General features: G+C 45.5%; 2 protein-coding genes across 2 annotated transcripts; both read left to right on the top strand.

The window, feature by feature from the left end:
• The first annotated feature begins 10,222 nt into the window (after positions 1 to 10,222).
• On the top strand, positions 10,223 to 14,485 carry LOC120851132. Its single transcript, XM_040223704.2, has 4 exons — positions 10,223 to 10,486; positions 11,640 to 11,720; positions 14,031 to 14,326; positions 14,464 to 14,485. The coding sequence occupies exons 1-4, from the start codon at positions 10,223 to 10,225 to the stop codon at positions 14,483 to 14,485; spliced, it is 663 nt and encodes a 220-aa protein (XP_040079638.2).
• Positions 14,486 to 14,516: 31 nt separating this feature from the next.
• On the top strand, positions 14,517 to 15,347 carry LOC120837129. Its single transcript, XM_040206319.3, has one exon. It carries the CDS (start codon positions 14,532 to 14,534, stop codon positions 15,291 to 15,293), a length of 762 nt encoding a protein of 253 aa, XP_040062253.2. The 5' UTR covers positions 14,517 to 14,531; the 3' UTR covers positions 15,294 to 15,347.
• Positions 15,348 to 16,506: the final 1,159 nt, after the last annotated feature.

Genomic DNA, 16,506 nt, shown 5'->3' with positions numbered 1-16,506 from the left:
TCGTTAAATGAAGTGTAATCACGGAGACGCAGTCGCAAATTACCCTGTATCATATTATAAAAAAACTTCAGCCGTCCTGTTTTTCTCTGGGTTGCCAAATCACTCAATCCCGATCTTGGGTACAAATCTGAAACTGATGACATAAAACCATAATGGTTGTACACAAACTGCAATGTTTTTTTTTTTGCACAGTCTGTAACATATCGATTGACAGCTTTGTATGAGGGTCCCATACAATACATGCATATTCTAGCATTGGTGTTATGATGGTTTTATAAGCAGTCAGTTTAGTTTCAGGTGAACACAGGTTAATATTTCGTCTTAAAAACCAGACCTTCCGCATTGCTTTACGAGCTATAAACTCAACATGTGCACTCCATGACAAATCAGAGGTAATTAAAGCTCCGAGGTATTGATATTGGTTAACAGTATCGAGTGGTACTCATTTGATAGAATATGTAAAAAAACAAAGGGTTCTTCTTCCGCATCAAGGCCATTTGAACACACTTTTTACAGTTCAGAACCATATTCCATTTTATGCACAATGCATGAACCAAAGATAGACATTAATTTAATTCTTCTTCATCAGACGGGTTGTTTACCTTAGCAAATAAAACACAATCGTCAGCAAAAAATCGGCTTTGTACATTGGGGTGGTGTATCTTTGAATCGTTAATAAAAATTAAAAACAAAGGTGGCCCCAGGACCGAGCCCAGGGGCTCGCCCGAGAAAACGGGTGACTCGAGGGGGGGGGGGGGGGGGGAACAGTCAACACTAACACACTGCGTTTAGTGTTTTATTCCCCTTGGATGCCATTTCCTATGTGTAGTGGTCTCGCATTAGTATTTTTTGTCTCCCTTCTGCAAAAACACCCAAGTTTAATTAAGACCGGGTTCTTTATTATACATGCAGGTCTTGGTGGCAAGCACCAGCCAATCAAGGCCAGAAGTTTGCTCTTTGCCGCTCATCGCAAGTGTTTTCAAGGTGAGTGATTGATGCCTATCTGGGTTGTGTGTTTTATTCCTGACAGACACTCTATTTCCTGCCTTTATAGTGGTCTTGTGTCAGGCTTTTGTGTCTCTGTCCTGCCAAAGCATCTGTATTAGACCAAGACTGGGTTCTTTAGGATATGTGCAGGTATCCTTCGCAGCAAATGGCTGCCAATCAGAAACACGAGTTTGTTCTCGGCCACCAAGAGCAAGTATTTTCAAGGCCAGCTATTGCCCGCCTATATCAGTGATGTGATGGCTGCGCCAATTGCGCCAAACTAAACCAAGGGGCCAACCCTGCTACATTTTGTCAAAATATGGGTAATCTGCGCCGAGCCTGCGCCAAAGGGCCAATTTTGGTCGCCTTTCAAAACCGAAACTAAACTAAGTACCGTAACTGAGCATGCATGAGCTAGGCGGCACAAACGGCCGCCCGACACAAAATATCCTGCATCAATCGTCCATGGTTTTTTTTTAATGGTCTTTTCCCGCCATGCCGTCTCTTCTTTCACGCTCTCGTCGTCTCGTAAGCAATAATCTCGTCTCGCGATTTTTTTTTTTTTTAACGATAGATGTTGGCGTGTGTGTGTGCTGCAACGCTAGCGTGCTGGGTACCAGCCATGACGTGGCGCTGTGAAACGAAACTATGTTTTGGCGCGGCGGGAGTTGCTTTTTGAGCTGAAGCTCTCGCTCCTGAAATCAACGGCCACACGACATTGCAGATATGGAGCTTCCTAAACTGAAACATAAGGACCGCCGCATGTTCATCAACATTCATGTTCTTGTTTAAAACATACGCTGCTACAAAAATCCCTCTCTAACTCAAAGACTGCTGTGTCGAAGTATTGATTACCTAGGTTTCTCTTGGTGGACTTTCTTTCGAGAGGAACCCCGGTACGTGCAAAATGTGTTCTGAAGAAAAGTTGAAGTGAGCTAAAGCAAAGAAGGGAATGTCCGCACGCTGAACCCGCAGAGAACGCTTGTTTGTCTCGAGTTCAGTCGTTGCACAAAGCGACCCTGGCTCGCGATGTCTTGCATCAATGCGCTCAGGTTCTTTTTTTCTGTGTTTAGCTCGTACCTCGCCTGCCGGCCTTGCAAGCAAGCGGCGCTGGACTCTTTTTTGTCGCATGCTTGGCAGTTACATTTTGCATAGATTTTTGGCAACCAGTTGGGACGGAGCGGAGAGGCATGCTTTCGGTTTCGATTAAACAGCCGTTTCGCTCGCGCGACAAAGCACATGCACCTGCAAGCCTGCCGGAGTTGCCCTCATGTGCATGCGAACCAACGATGCAAACATAATTGCACGACAGAGGCACCAGCCGGGACGCTTGCAATTTAGTGTTTTACATTTAATTACTTTTGACGAAAATCTGGCACGTCGGCAATCAGTAAAACGGTGGCAAGCGGTTTTTCGGAATTGCTTGGCAATGCCTACAGCACTGTACACTTGTGGGATGTCGCAATGTCTCTTTGGAGACATTAAAATTGGACATTCAATACTACCCTAAGCTAAAGCAAAGCTTGCTCCAGCTTTGCAGAATGTTTCGAAAACCAAAAAGAAATGTGTCATGTCATTGGCATTTCAGTTACATCTTGAAAGACTCCCAGGTGGCCAAACTTGACCATAATTGGTTTATTTCGGCGAGCAAGATTCCCTTCGCGTGTCCAGCATTTAAAACAAATATTTTTATTTTTATTAGAATATCTGCTTTAAAAGCTACTTTTGCTGCTCCAAAACACTGTTTTGGCTGCTCCGAAAGGTGCTCCAAAACGGCTTAGGCCAATCACATCACTGCTATATGAGTTTCAGCATTTGTCAAGGAGCGCAAAAATCAAATCCCGGGGGTTGGCCATTGCAAAAATGTTGACTCGGAAGCGCACAGGGAGGAAGCTTTACAAAAGTATCCACCTGCCTCTACAAGTGAAACCGAAACTAAGAATGTGGGTTCCATTTGAAAAAAAAATTGTCAGCCCGAATTATCTCAAGGCGGCACGGAGCAAACAAGCCACGGTACGAGTAGGCTTGGTTCAGGCTTTTGTAGGGGTGGCCGATGACTCAGTGTTTTCTAAAAAGTTATCTTTTTCTAAAAGTGTGGTGGTCAAATATTCGGGGATGGGCATTGAGTCAGGATCTTAAGGTAAAAATTTCATCCACATGCCAGGATTCACGTGCCTTGTCCCCCTAGCGAGGGGGACAAGGCCTTCAAAATTTTAGGTTCGCAAAATTGGTGCGTCAGTATTGACGTCTCATTCTACATCAGGCCTCTCATTTTAAAACTCACTATAAATGACATGTCTAAAATTCGTTTGGGTGTACTTCCTTCCAGCAAGTATATGGTTCTGTCTCAAAAGGTCTAATCTGATGTTGACTTCACCTCAGGTCTTCACCGACAATTCATCAGGACGAGACCCAATTGGGATATTAGGGATGAGTGGCTTAAGCAAGGAAGGCTACATATACGACAGCTTCTTGCGGACAAGAACCGAAAATGGATAGACGGTGGATGTTTCATTTGCTATGCCTTTTGGCATGCACATTCTGTTTGTTATGATTGAAAATTCCTGCAGAGTTCAATTTCAACTATTGTAAAATACCGAGCATGCGCTCAGATCGCAGAAGCGCCTACCCTCTGATTCGAAACGATCCGCAAATAAGCAAAGGGCATACCAGACACCTGTTTTGAGCCATGCTCAAAATATTAAAAGAGCACATAAGCGCCAGGTGCTTTGGCGTCTTTGCCACAATGGCGCCGGTTGCAGAGCTGACAGACCTGTGACTGGCACAAGCAATGGCATGGCCTTTGGGAACCAGGGAATCGAGATTTAAAAAGTAGCACAGAAATTGGAGGCGGGTGGTGAAGGTGGGCAGAGTTAACAGAAAACAAGGATGAAGGAAGTTCGTCGCATGAGGCATCTATGTCCCGTGCATATAATTTTGAGTGTGCTGTAGTTGGCTACTCAAAAAAATTGTTACTTCAACGTAACTAATCGCAAATCTCTTGCAGTTTCCACGGCCCACAAGCCAGCAGGCGCCAGTTCATTCTTGTTCAAAGGTGAGGATTCTAGATTTTCTAGATTGCTCTGAAGCAGCAATACTAAAGCCAGACAAGCGGTACAGCATATTTAATTGACGGAGCCCAGAACGACTGGGGACGCTTTCACTGAAGCTTGTTTTGCTGCAATACACTCTTGTATTGCAGCAAAACAAGCTTCAGTGAAAGCGTCCCCAGTCGTTCTGAGCTCCGTCAATTAAATATGCCGTATCGCTTGTCTGTCTGGCTTCAGTGTTGCTGTAGGCGACAAAACATGTGCCAAGTTTTGTCAAAAGAGGCATATTATGTCACGCACATGTAATTTTGATTTTATCCGGCTTAGTGTGCTGTAGGTGGCTGGTCAAAGAAATTGGTACTTGGACGCAACTAATCGCAAATCTTTCTGGCAGTTTCCAAGGCCTAAGAGCCAGCAGGTCCCAGTTTGCTTTTCCTCAGAGGTGAGAATCCCAGATTCCCGAAGCAGGAATACTGAAGCCAGATGATTAATTGACGAAGCTCAGAACGACTGGGGGCTCCTTCATTGAAGCTTATTGTTCTGTAATACACGCGAGCGCAATTGACGTATGCCTAGTTACGTCGCAAGAGGTTATCTATGTCCCGCGCATGTAATTTTTTTAATCTTTCCGACTTAGTGTACTTGAACGTGACAGCGCAGGAAAAATCGAACTCACACCAGACACTCAGGAAGACAAGCACACGCGCTGAACTTACAACTCTTGTGTATTCGACTGCTTCATTTTTCTCTTCAGCGTCTGGGTTGACTTTTCAGAACGTGATAAGTAGAAGAAGTAGCACGAAATACAAAGGAAAATTCTAAAGAGAAGGCAAAAGAACAGTAAAAGAGAAGACAAATAAAGAAACGGAAAAAATATCTATACGAAACACATTTACAAATCGTCCCTCTCCCTCATCGCTATCATTTAGATAGAAATTGGAGCTCTTTGGTCGACAGCGCTATAGAAGGACTACTTACACACTTGTCCTTCAGCTGTGCTATCCTTTCCGCTTCCATTATTTCTCTAGTCAATGCGTCTCTACTCCTACCTATTACAGAACAATTTTCAAAATGTGCTATACAGCCACAATCGCGACAATGGATTCCCAAGTGTCCAGCTACGACTCGGTGGGTGTTATAAAAAGCTCTCTTAAACGATCATTCAAACACGTTCCTGGCTCAAATCGCCAGGTTAAAGTCAACAGGATATCCTAGTGCATTACTTACAGCCGTTGCAGAGGATTTATTAAAGAGAATATGATGGGGTGAACGACCTAAACGCAATACAGAAAAGAAAAGGATGGCCATTGTTCCATATATACATAAAGTTTAGCACGGTCTAAAAAAGATAGGTAACTGCATTAACATTAATGTTGCTTTTTCAGCACCAAATAAGCTTCTAAGCCTGTGCAGGAAGGTAAATGACGGCACACCGGGAAGTTGGTTGTTTGAAAAAGCACCAAAAGAGCTTTGTAAATTGTACTGAAGGAGTCGTGTGTTCTGTCCCACTCTCATGTGGTAGAGAGTATGTACGCTAGACTGGAAGGTGTTTGAATGATCGTTTAAGAGAGCATTTTTATAACACCCACCGAGTCGTAGCTGGACACTTGGGAATCCAGTCGCGATTGTGGCTGTATAGCACATTTTGAAAATTGTTCTGTAATAGGTAGGAGTAGAGACGCATTGACTAGAGAAATAATGGAAGTGGAAAGGATAGCACAGCTGAAGGACAAGTCTGTAAGTAGTCCTTCTATAGCGCTGTCGACCAAAGAGCTCCAATTTCTATCTAAATGATAGCGATGAGGGAGAGGGACAATTTGGAAAAGTGTTTCGTTTAGATATTTTTTCCGTTTCTTCATTTGTCTTCTCTTTTAATGTTCTTTTGCCTTCTCTTTAGAATTTTCCTTTGTATTTCGTGCTACTTCTTCTACTTATCACGTTCTTAAAAGTCAACCCAGACGTTGAAGAGAAAAATGAAGCAGTCGAATACACAAGAGTTGTAAGTTCAGCGCGTGTGCTTGTCTTCCTGAGTGTCTGGTGTGAGATTAATTTTGCTGCGCTGTCACCGCCAAGTATGGTTCACCAACTCGCCCAAGCTTCCATCCTATCGACTTAGTGTACTTTACGGGGCTACTCAATGTAATTGCTACTTGAACGCAACTAATCGCAAATCTCTCTCCCAGTTTGTCCCAGTTTCCACGGCCTACAAGCAAGCAAGCACCAGTTCGTTTTTCCTCAAAGGTGAGCATTCCAGATACTTTAATTAGGTGCACGGTGTAAGATAATACTCTTCAGGTGAGGACAGCGCGCTCTTGGCCACGGCCCGATGAAGTTCGCCCTTCACACTCTCTCACTTTGGTTTCAAGCAACGCCAGCAGGTGACTCGTCGACCCGTGGGCACGTTCAAGACGGCTCGTGCCGCCTTATATACCACACGCGCAGAGCTCCAGCGAGGTTGTCACACGTGCAGAAAGACCATGGTGTACCGGGGTGTCATGACAACGAGAGAATGATTTTTTGCTGTCACACAGTTCCGCCGTTTGGCCGCCAGTGACACTGTCAGTCGCGGGCACGGTGGCAGCCGAATGATGCAGTCTTTCGGATGCCCGTCGAACGAACACTATTTGATTCCTCGCGCCGCGCGTTCAGCCCCGGCGTGTCCTCACCTAAAGAGTGTATCTTTCACCGTGGTTAGGTGCAAAGCAGGAACTGTAAAGCCAGACGAGCCGATAGGTTTATTTAATTGACGGAGCTCAGAATGATCCGTGGCAGTGGAATGCAAGCTTATTTTTCCACAATCAAACGCGGACATAATTTTGAATCTATCCGGCTTAGTGAAGGATTGCTACTTGTTGCGAACTAATCACAATTTTTTATTTTGCAGTTTCTATATGGCTACAGCTAGCAGGTGCTGCTTTCATTAAAAGGTGAGGATTTCACATTCTGTTTTCAAACAGCAAGTTTTTGAATGAGGGTCCTAAACAATTAACTTTCTTTTGCAGTAAATGCCAGATCATCCAGTTCAGGAATATGTTAAATATATTTGGTATGGATAAGCCCAGTGTTTTGCTTCTTTATTCATAATTTGACAACAACAACACTTTTTCTTTTATCACTCAGAAATACACACAAGAAGAGACTGCGTTGCAAAGAAATGTCATGCCGAACGTGATATTCCAACTCGCATATAGTTTTATTGGTAGCCGATATAATATATTGGATTCCAATATCCATAATACGCTGAGTATATTGGAATCGTAAACCCTTATTGGATCCCCATACGACACATGGGGATCCAATAAGGGTTTATACGGTATTGGATTCCAATATTTTCAGCGTTTATGGATATTGGAATCCCATAACAAATCCTTATTGTAATACAATACAATGAATGTAATGTTTTCCAATACACTGTCTATATCGTATTGCAATACAATAAAAAGATATTGTTTACCAATATCCATAATACGCTGTTTATATTGGGGTTTTCCAATAGGGTTGGCAGAAGAGAGACAACAAAATACTAGTGCAAGACCACTACACATAGGAAATGGCATCCAAAAGTAATGAAACACAAAACTGATATAGGTGGGCAATAGCTCACCTTGAAAATACTTGCTTTTAGTGGCCGAGAACAAACACGTGTTCATGATTGGCAGCCATTTGCTGCAAAGAATACCTGCAGATATCCTAAAGAACCGAGTCTTCGTCTAACACAGATGCTTTGACCGGACAGAGACACAAAAGCCTGACACAAGACCACTATAAAGACAGGACATAGAGTGTCTGTGAGGAATGAAACGCACAACTCAGATAGGCGTCAATCACTCACCTTGAAAACACTTGCCATGCGCGGCAAAGAGCAAACTTCTGGCCTTGATTGGCTGGTGCTTGCCACCAAGACCTGCATGTATAAGAAAGAACCCGGTCTTAGTCAAACTTGGGTGTTTTTGCAGAAGAGAGACAACAAAATACTAATGCAAGACCACTACACATAGGTTATGACATTCAAGAGGAATGAAATACAAAACTCATATAGGCGGGCAGTAGCTCACCTTGAAAATACTTGCTCTCTGCGGCCGAGAACAAACTCGTGTTCCTGATTGGAAGCCATTTGCTGCGAAGAATACCTGTAGATATCCTAAAGAACACAGTCTTAGTGTAACACAGATGCTTTGGCCGGACAGAATACAAAAGTCTGATACAAACCACAAAAAGCAGGAAATAGTGTCTGCGAGAGATGAAAAAAGACCCAAGTGGAGAGGCTCGTTCTGTTTCACGTTAGTGAAATATTGTAGCTCATTTTGCTAAAACGATGCATATTTGCTAAAAAAAAGTATCTATATTTTGCCCCTTTTAGCAGAGTTTACTGACAAGGGTACCTGCACACCAGAATAAGTCAGAATTAGTGAGTTTTTTTTTCTTATTTTGATGAGCGACAGCAGAATTTTAAACAGGTGATGAAACAAAATATGAACCCGCAAGACAGGCTAGTTTGCCTTGATGCAAGCACAGTGCCTCGGCCAACCAAATGAGGTTCTATTCTTTATCACTTGTCATATTTGGTGGGAATAGTAAAGTAAATGAAAATAAAGCAATCTCTCTTGCAGCCGACAGCTGCAAACAAAATTCATATACCTCGATGAACGACCTGGAAATAAAATTGGGTGGTGGCCAAGTGGTTTAAGGTGTCAAATTTCAAACTTGCAGACTGTAGTTTTGGTTTAAGTCCTCCTGGTGTATATTTTTATCCTTATAACTATATTTACATTGTTTTTATTGTATTTTTGAGGCACAATTACTTAGTTTATACGCTAATTCACCTTTAGAAGCGTCTTAATTACACTCCATGCCTTTCTAGTGCTCATAATTGATTCTTGGTGAAAGCGGTCTTAAATTTTTCTTTTCTTGCTTTCGCTGCTGCTTGCTTTCTCACCTTTAGAATGCTGACAACTCGACACAAAAGTAATGAAAAATGTGTTTAAAATGTCATGAAGGTCAGCATTTCCAAGCTGTACCCCTGCTTCATGCCCCGACCATGCCACCATACCATAGCTGAGTGCAGTGATAAATGGTCCCAGGTTTGTCACCCGACCGTTTTTGGGCTCACGGTGTGGCGCGACTCATGAAGCTCATGAAGCTGGCTCCATCGCGACTCATGCTTCGCGATGGAGCCAGTGAGCGATGTGTGACACACTAGAGCTGTGCAAGCCACAGCTTTACAGCCTGCAAAGCGTGGGAAGCTCCCTCTCCCTTTGCAGAGCTGGCATTAGCTCACCGAGAAGCTATTGCAAGCAGCCACAGAGTGTGAATGAAAGCGCTTCTGAAAATGAATTAGAGTGTAAATTATGCATCTATATGTTAAAACATAAAAAAGTACATACCGTAATATCCCGAGTCATCGCCCATCCCCGAGCCATCGCCCACCCCATTTTTTGGGCCAATATTGATTTCCTAAAAAAGGCAAAAAAGAAAAAAAAAATGTTTCCAGGTGGGCTTGCACATTTCTTCCACCGCAGTCTCAGGTGTAATACGACATGAACGGCCCTTGAATTCAGTTTCCTAAAGCCCGCTTCAGACGGAACAATTTCGCCCAGCAACTTCATGTCGCAACACCAGCAACACGGGCCGCCCGCGTTCACATGCAGCAACCGAATTGCTACGACTTGCCATCATCATCATGAAATTTTATTTTTCTTACAGTATTTAGACGCACAGTTATATCCTAAAAACATGTTTTTATATCTTTAAATTGCGCTAAAAATACTAACTCATCTTTTTGAAACAGTTTATTTTCAAAAATGATCCATTTCAAACCAGAACTAAGTCCTCAGTTCTCATCATCACGACCACAGGGGTGTCACGTGAAAATATTGCATTCCTGATTGGCTGCTGCCGCTTCAAACATCTCCGAGTAGTCAGAGCTGCTCGTCCGCTTCGAGCCGGACACAATCTCAGCAATTCGTGTCGATCTAGGGAAAACTAGGGAACAACCCGCCAGCAGCCCCAAAATTGCTGGAAAGGTTGCCCCGTCTGAAGCGATCCTATAGACGCTTTGCGCGGATCAGTTAATCGAGCCGCCACCAGTCGGCGCGCTCTCCGCGGCCGCCATAGCCGACCTTTATTTCTGCCCGGGGCCAAGGCAGGCAAGGCTTGCAGGCAGGTGCCCGCATCGAGATATTGAAATGGGAGACCGCGCTGGGAGGCCTAAACCGCGTTTGGCGGGCAAGACATGTTCAGTAGTTGGATGCAAGAACTGCAGCAGCGATATAAAGGCCTGGAATGATGCTGTGTGTGCTCAACATGCGCCCTTAGCGCACAGGGACTGCCCGTGCTTGGCACCGCTTTCGATGCACCGTTTCCCCAACGGAAAGAAGAACGAAGAAAGGCGTCGGCAGTGGTTGGCGAACTTGGAGAGAAAAAACTTCAACCCTGGAAAGAGCGCAATGGTAAGAGCTAGCTGCTACTTAGACTGCACGACGCCGCTCGGCGTCGTGCAGTCTAACGGTACGAGCAAATTCCGCTGGGCGTCATCGTCTCGCTCGATTCTAAAAATTTCGAGCGATCATCCGGCACAGAAAGTTGTCACGCAACTTTAGGAGAAGCAGACGTTCGTTCCAACGTACTATATGAGACAGTGGGACAGACCGGTGATCGCGGTTTCGTAGCGTGTCGCGTAGCGAAGAGAGTGCTGATGTGCCGTAGTGTGTCGCGTAGCGAAGAGACAGTGCTCATGTGCCTTACCAAGTAACGCCTTGTGGCTATTCGCGCGGGTTGTAGCTTTCGAAAATCGATGCTTATGGTATTTCGAATCAGTGTGTGTCCAGAAATACGTTTATGAGAGATTGTTGAATGTGTCGATAATGTTTGCTATTCAGAGGAAAAGGTCAGCGTAGTACAGGCCAGGCACGTAGCCAGGATTTTTTTTTGTTTTGTTTTCTTGGGGGGGGGGGGGGGGGGGGGATCCGTTTATGACAAATTGCTGTATGAGGGGGAGGGGGAAGAGGAGGCACCGTCAAGATAGATATCTGGGGAGGGGGGGGGGGGGGGGGGCTGGGTACAGGCTTGATAAAGGCATTGTCCAGCTTTTAAAGGGATGCTGAACCGAAATTCGGATTTCACAAAATGAGGCCGCAGACATGTTCAGCAGGACACTACGGACGCCAAAACATCACTCATACAGCGATATCTGAAACAGATAGCCAGATTTTTGGACAAAAAGGGCTCGATTGAACCGAGCCCTTTTTGTTGCCATTCTCTGGGAACGGTTGAGAATGGAAGAAACTGGCAGTCTTTCTCTTCTCCTCGGTTCGGTCCACCTCCTCGAGAGGACGAAGCAAAGGAGAGAGAGAATGAGAATCGGAATGTGACAGGCCTCGTCTGCCTCATTGAATCGCTCGATTCTTTTACAAAGATATGGCCATCCGTTCGAAATATCGCAGTGTGAGTGATGTTGTGGGAGTTTGTAGTGTCCCGCCTATTGCACCTGCCTTGATATATGATGCACAGAATTCGGTTCAGCATCCTTTAAGGAGAGTACAACATGTGCAAACCCACTCCTGTGCTCTGCATCATCATGCAAGTTGAAAATTGCTTTTGCAGGTTTGCTCCATCCACTTTCCGGACGGGCGGCCAACCACCATGAACCCCTATCCTACTGAACACCTGGGAAAGGAAAACAAGGTATGCATAATTTTTTATCAAACTGCCTAGCGCTACAAATATAATTGCAGCAATAAAATTAGATGTTGTGGGTGGTATTGTTTTACCCTGTCGGATTTCAGGCTTGCACTAAAACGGAAGAACTCAGGACGCCAGTTGCCAGGCTAGTTTTTGTTCTCATGCCTGCATAAAAGCAGGTGCCACGTAAAAAGGTGACTAGCTTTGATGTAGCCATCATGACATTACGATTAGCAATCATGAAGCCCCTGTCACCAAGGGCCTCCATCTTTGCAGTCCCGAGGGTACATAGTGTAAACTCTGGATTTTCTGACTACTTAGACTCTAGGCAGTAAAAAAATCCAGAGTTGGTCATTATCTAAGAATCACTTTTTTCCTCTTCATAGTTTTTAAAAATTAACACGAAAAAGCCACATCTTGAAGCAGTCAAGCATCCATGTCGGCATAGGTAACCAAAACATCAGGTACTATCGTGAACTGTATGAGAGGGAAAGCAGGAGTGCATGGCAATTAGCCTCAGAGCCTGCTGTGATGATACGCTGTTGCCGCTCCTAGAACCAAAGTAAGAGAAGTGGTGCAGTCCCATTGCATGCTCTGCTCTCTGCACCTTGGTTCCAAAAGCAGCCACCGCATGGTGTCACAGGAGGCTTCGAGGCTATCTGCCATGCACTCCGGCATTCTCTTTCATACAGTTCACGATAATACTGCCTGAAAAGTTGTGCCAGATGTGGGACACAAACAAAAAATTAGCAGCCCTGTGTGAATGAACAGTATGGATGGTCACAGCGATAGCTATAACATTTTATTGGGCCCTAGTGTATTCTTGTCTGTTTCGCAGTACGCCTCTGTTGGCCTTATGATGATGTGATTAATCTGTGTGAACCCCGTGACAGGATTTGACATGTGCATGAACCTTTTATGGGAACCACTCAGGTATGCTTTATGGTACGTAAAGTATGTTGGGATGGGCATGCTCTGTAGCTCCACGAGCTGCTACCTATTGAAAAATACAAAGTCCTGACAAGAGTTCAAACTCCCAAATTTTCCAAACACATTTCCGAAACTTTGACGGATCGCGGCGCGACTCATTTGGGGTAGACCAGTTTTCACCGGGCTACGCAGGTTTACACACCAGAGAGGCGTCGCACAGTTATACTAGCTGTACTAGCATCTCACCCCGACATGGACCACGGCAAACGATAAGCGTGAGCTGCTTGCCTTTGTACGCACCTTCGGTGCATGGGCGGTTGCGTGACGAGGTGCTATGCGTTCACATCTTTAGGCTTTCCTGTGCTCCATGGTAAGGAGTGGTGAAGTAAGCATGCTCGTGATTGTCGGTTTGAGACGCACTCTCTTGTTCTGCCTGGTACTACCTGTTACCGAGAAATAAAATGAATATCTTTTTCCGCGGCATCCCCAGGGCAATGCAGGAAGCATATCTAGCGTGTGTAGCATGAGACTCGTATGCGCAGGTGTCCTCACCACCTGCAGTTCTCTAAAGCAGTGCGTTAAGGTGACAGTAGTTCTGTAATAAAGCGCTCGCCTCACAACCAGCAGACCCAGGATCTACTACTGACCGCGGCCAAATGTAACAAATCTTTTTACAACATTCGGGTTTATTGATGACAGACGCCCTATGCCCAACGCCATCATTTCAGGGCGTGGGAAGAGCCCATAACAGCTATTCGCAGATGCAGATGGGCAAACAGCACCAAACATTCTCAATTCGAACCTGATCGTTGAGGGTCGTTGAATCTGATCGTTGATGCTGAAGTGCTAACTTGCACTTCAGCATCAAAACCTTCGATCGCATGGCGGACAACGCATAAAACTGAAGTTTGAGGGCCTAAAAGCATGTGCCTGGAGTCGCAAATACCGCTGTAAAATATACACAGTTTTCGCTGACGAAACTCAGTAATCAGAAATGGCATCCTTGGCACGTGCCACCCAGCTTCATGAAGTGCTCGCAGAGCAGTGTGGCAATATACCGTCCACCTCATTCATGAGACGTATGGTGACCACAATGACGACACGTGGAAACCATGTATTTGGCTGGCCAGAGCGGTGGACATGCGAAAACGAAACGCTATGTAGGCTTATTGCAGGGAGGCGCTGTGCAAGGGGTTGGGCGTCAAAAGATTTGCGGGAAGCCACCCCGAAGAAAGCCGCATCTCACGTTCTGCTATGTCTCTCTGCAAGAAGACGGTACCAGCGTCGTTTCCTATCTCTGTGTGCATTGTTCAGCGTTTGTGCCCAGAAAAGGGTCTCGTCGCCATGATTTTCAAACCATGCATACTTTTTTTGTCAAAACAGAGGGTGCCACACAAGGGCAGGAGGACGGTGCTCAAAAGCGCTGCCAAGTTCACCACAAAGCCATCATCTGCTCCTGCAGTGAACCAAGGTGCCGGGGTGTCTCCTGTGGGACCACCACCTGCGGGACCACCACCTGCGGGACCACCACCTGCTGTCTCGGACGACGAGAGCACTGCCGAGGCTTCCATCACTGCCACCTCACCGGTGACATACAGTGTGCTGCACCATGTAGAGACCATGTGCTCAACCTGCGGCTGCGACTGCAAGAAGAAAACCATGAAAGAGCAGGGCGTGCAGTACGACACAGCTGCCCCCGACCACACATACAGCTCGACAGCTGTGGTTGTGCCCCCTGAAGCCACTGACAGGGCAACACAAACAAGCTCCACAGTGTATGAGAGTGTTCCCGACAGCCAGTTTTGTTTTTTTACAGGCCTTACGAAACCTGTGTTTGAGCAATATGTATCACTGGCGACTTCTCTCGCAAAGGCGTCGTTTCTGATGCCAGTTGAAGACCAAATTATGTTGACTCTGATGCGGCTACGGATGGGGTCGCTTCTTGCCGACTTAGCATTTCGTTTTCACGTATCCACGTCTGTAGTTAGCAGAGTGTTTTCATTTTGGATCCCGCACCTGGCGCAGCTTTCGAGGAAGTACTTGATGTTCTGGCTTCCGACAGATACAATTCGGTTGTCGTTGCCAGACGTTTTTGAAGACATGCCTCGGACGACCTGCATCATAGATTGCTTTGAGATTTTCTGTGATAGACCACGAAACCTCTTGAGGAGAGGAAAGATGTTCAGCTTTTATAAAAGCCATAACACGGTCAAGGTGCTCCATGCTGTCGCGCCCAACGGCTTCATCATGTTTGTTTCCAAAGCCTACGGAGGGCGGGCAAGTGATCGGTACATGACGGCAAACTCTGGATTGCTCGACCACTTAGACTATGGAGATGAAGTCCTAGCTGACAGGGGCTTCACGATCGCCGACATTCTGCCAATTGGAGTAGAGCTTGCGCTGCCTTCCTTTACGAAGGGAAAGCAGCTTGCTGCACGGGATGTGGTGGTGTCCCGAAGGCTAGCCAAACTGAGAATACATGTGGAAAGATCGATCCGTCGCATGAAATGCTTCCGGATACTGAAGTATGTTCCCTCGTCATATCTTGCAAAGAACAACAACCTTGACCACATTGTAGCAGCTGTTGCTGGGCTCTGCAACCTGCAGCCTGCTCTCATCAAGGGACCACAGCTCAAAGAAACCTAAGTGTGAAATGTGTTAAAGGGCCACTCCAGCACCAAAACAAAATTTTTGCAAACAGCCTGGATAGAAAGCACGAGTCAAAAGACACATTTTCTGTGAAAACGAAAATTTAATTTGAGCAATATTTACGGCGTATGCCGCATTCTGCTGCGCGGCGCAATTGGTTCCATGATTCACCCTTGTCGTGCTGTTTTTTATGAAGTTTTGAGTAATGTAACTAGTGCTCCTGAAAAGACATCTTTTAGCATGTTTGTCCTGCTGTTTTGTGTATATATGTATAGAGTGTGTATATATGTATAGAGTGTGAGAATGCTTGTTTCATGGTTTGTAAAGCTGTCTTCCTAATCTCAATGTGACTGCTTGATCTACACTTGTACAGCAAAGCTGCTTTGAAAGCTGAATGTGCTGAATTGCATTGTCTCATCCTGACAGAACTAGTGAGTTGAATTCCCTATTTCAATCGGGTGAGTTCAGAGTGAATTGTTCACTTGTAGTGAAAGTGCCTACAGTTAGACAAGGCAAGGAAAGCTCTAGAAGGGTCTGTAGAGACTAGGCAGACATTCCCGATGCCTAGGGCACTTAACACGCAGATGGAACAGGCACCATGAAAAGAGAGCAGGTTAAACACCACCACAACACGAGCATTCTGAATGCCATACATGCCCTTAAATATGGTTGTACACCTGTAAGCAGGGAAGAGTCCCTCTTCCTGTCCTAGGTGTGCCAGTGTGGTTGTTGTTCATTTGCTTGCTTGCGTTAAAGGGGCCATGCAACGATTTTCTCACTTTCGCTAAATAATATACGGAAAGAATCCTTGAGGCCCATCATGAGCGAGAAGTGCATTAGTCTATGTCACCGCGTGCTGAGAGTAGCTTTCAAACATTGAAGAAAAACAAGCAGTTTTCACCCCCTCAACTCGCACCCCGAACAAGCAGTCACGTGACCTGGTTTTACGCTTTTATGCCGCCAATGTTTGTCATAGCCACGCGCTAGGGTTGACAATTTAGAGGACACATGCTCTGCCCAGGCATTGTTGGAGCTCGGCAATTTCCGCCATCGCAGTGATTAAACACTAGCTCTAACCCGAATCCATACGGAGGCTTTCATTGTTATCGAGTCCAAGCGAGCGATGATTCAGCACTCGTGCCCAATCCTTGAGTCTCATTTGGCTGACGCAACCACGGGTGATCCCTATAGCTTCATCGATGCCGTATTT

The sequence above is a fragment of the Ixodes scapularis genome, unplaced genomic scaffold (genome assembly GCF_016920785.2).
Source record: "Ixodes scapularis isolate PalLabHiFi unplaced genomic scaffold, ASM1692078v2 PGA_scaffold4__175_contigs__length_147842914, whole genome shotgun sequence".
NCBI classification, from domain to species: domain Eukaryota; kingdom Metazoa; phylum Arthropoda; class Arachnida; order Ixodida; family Ixodidae; genus Ixodes; species Ixodes scapularis.
This window is presented reverse-complemented; position numbering and strand designations above follow the sequence as displayed.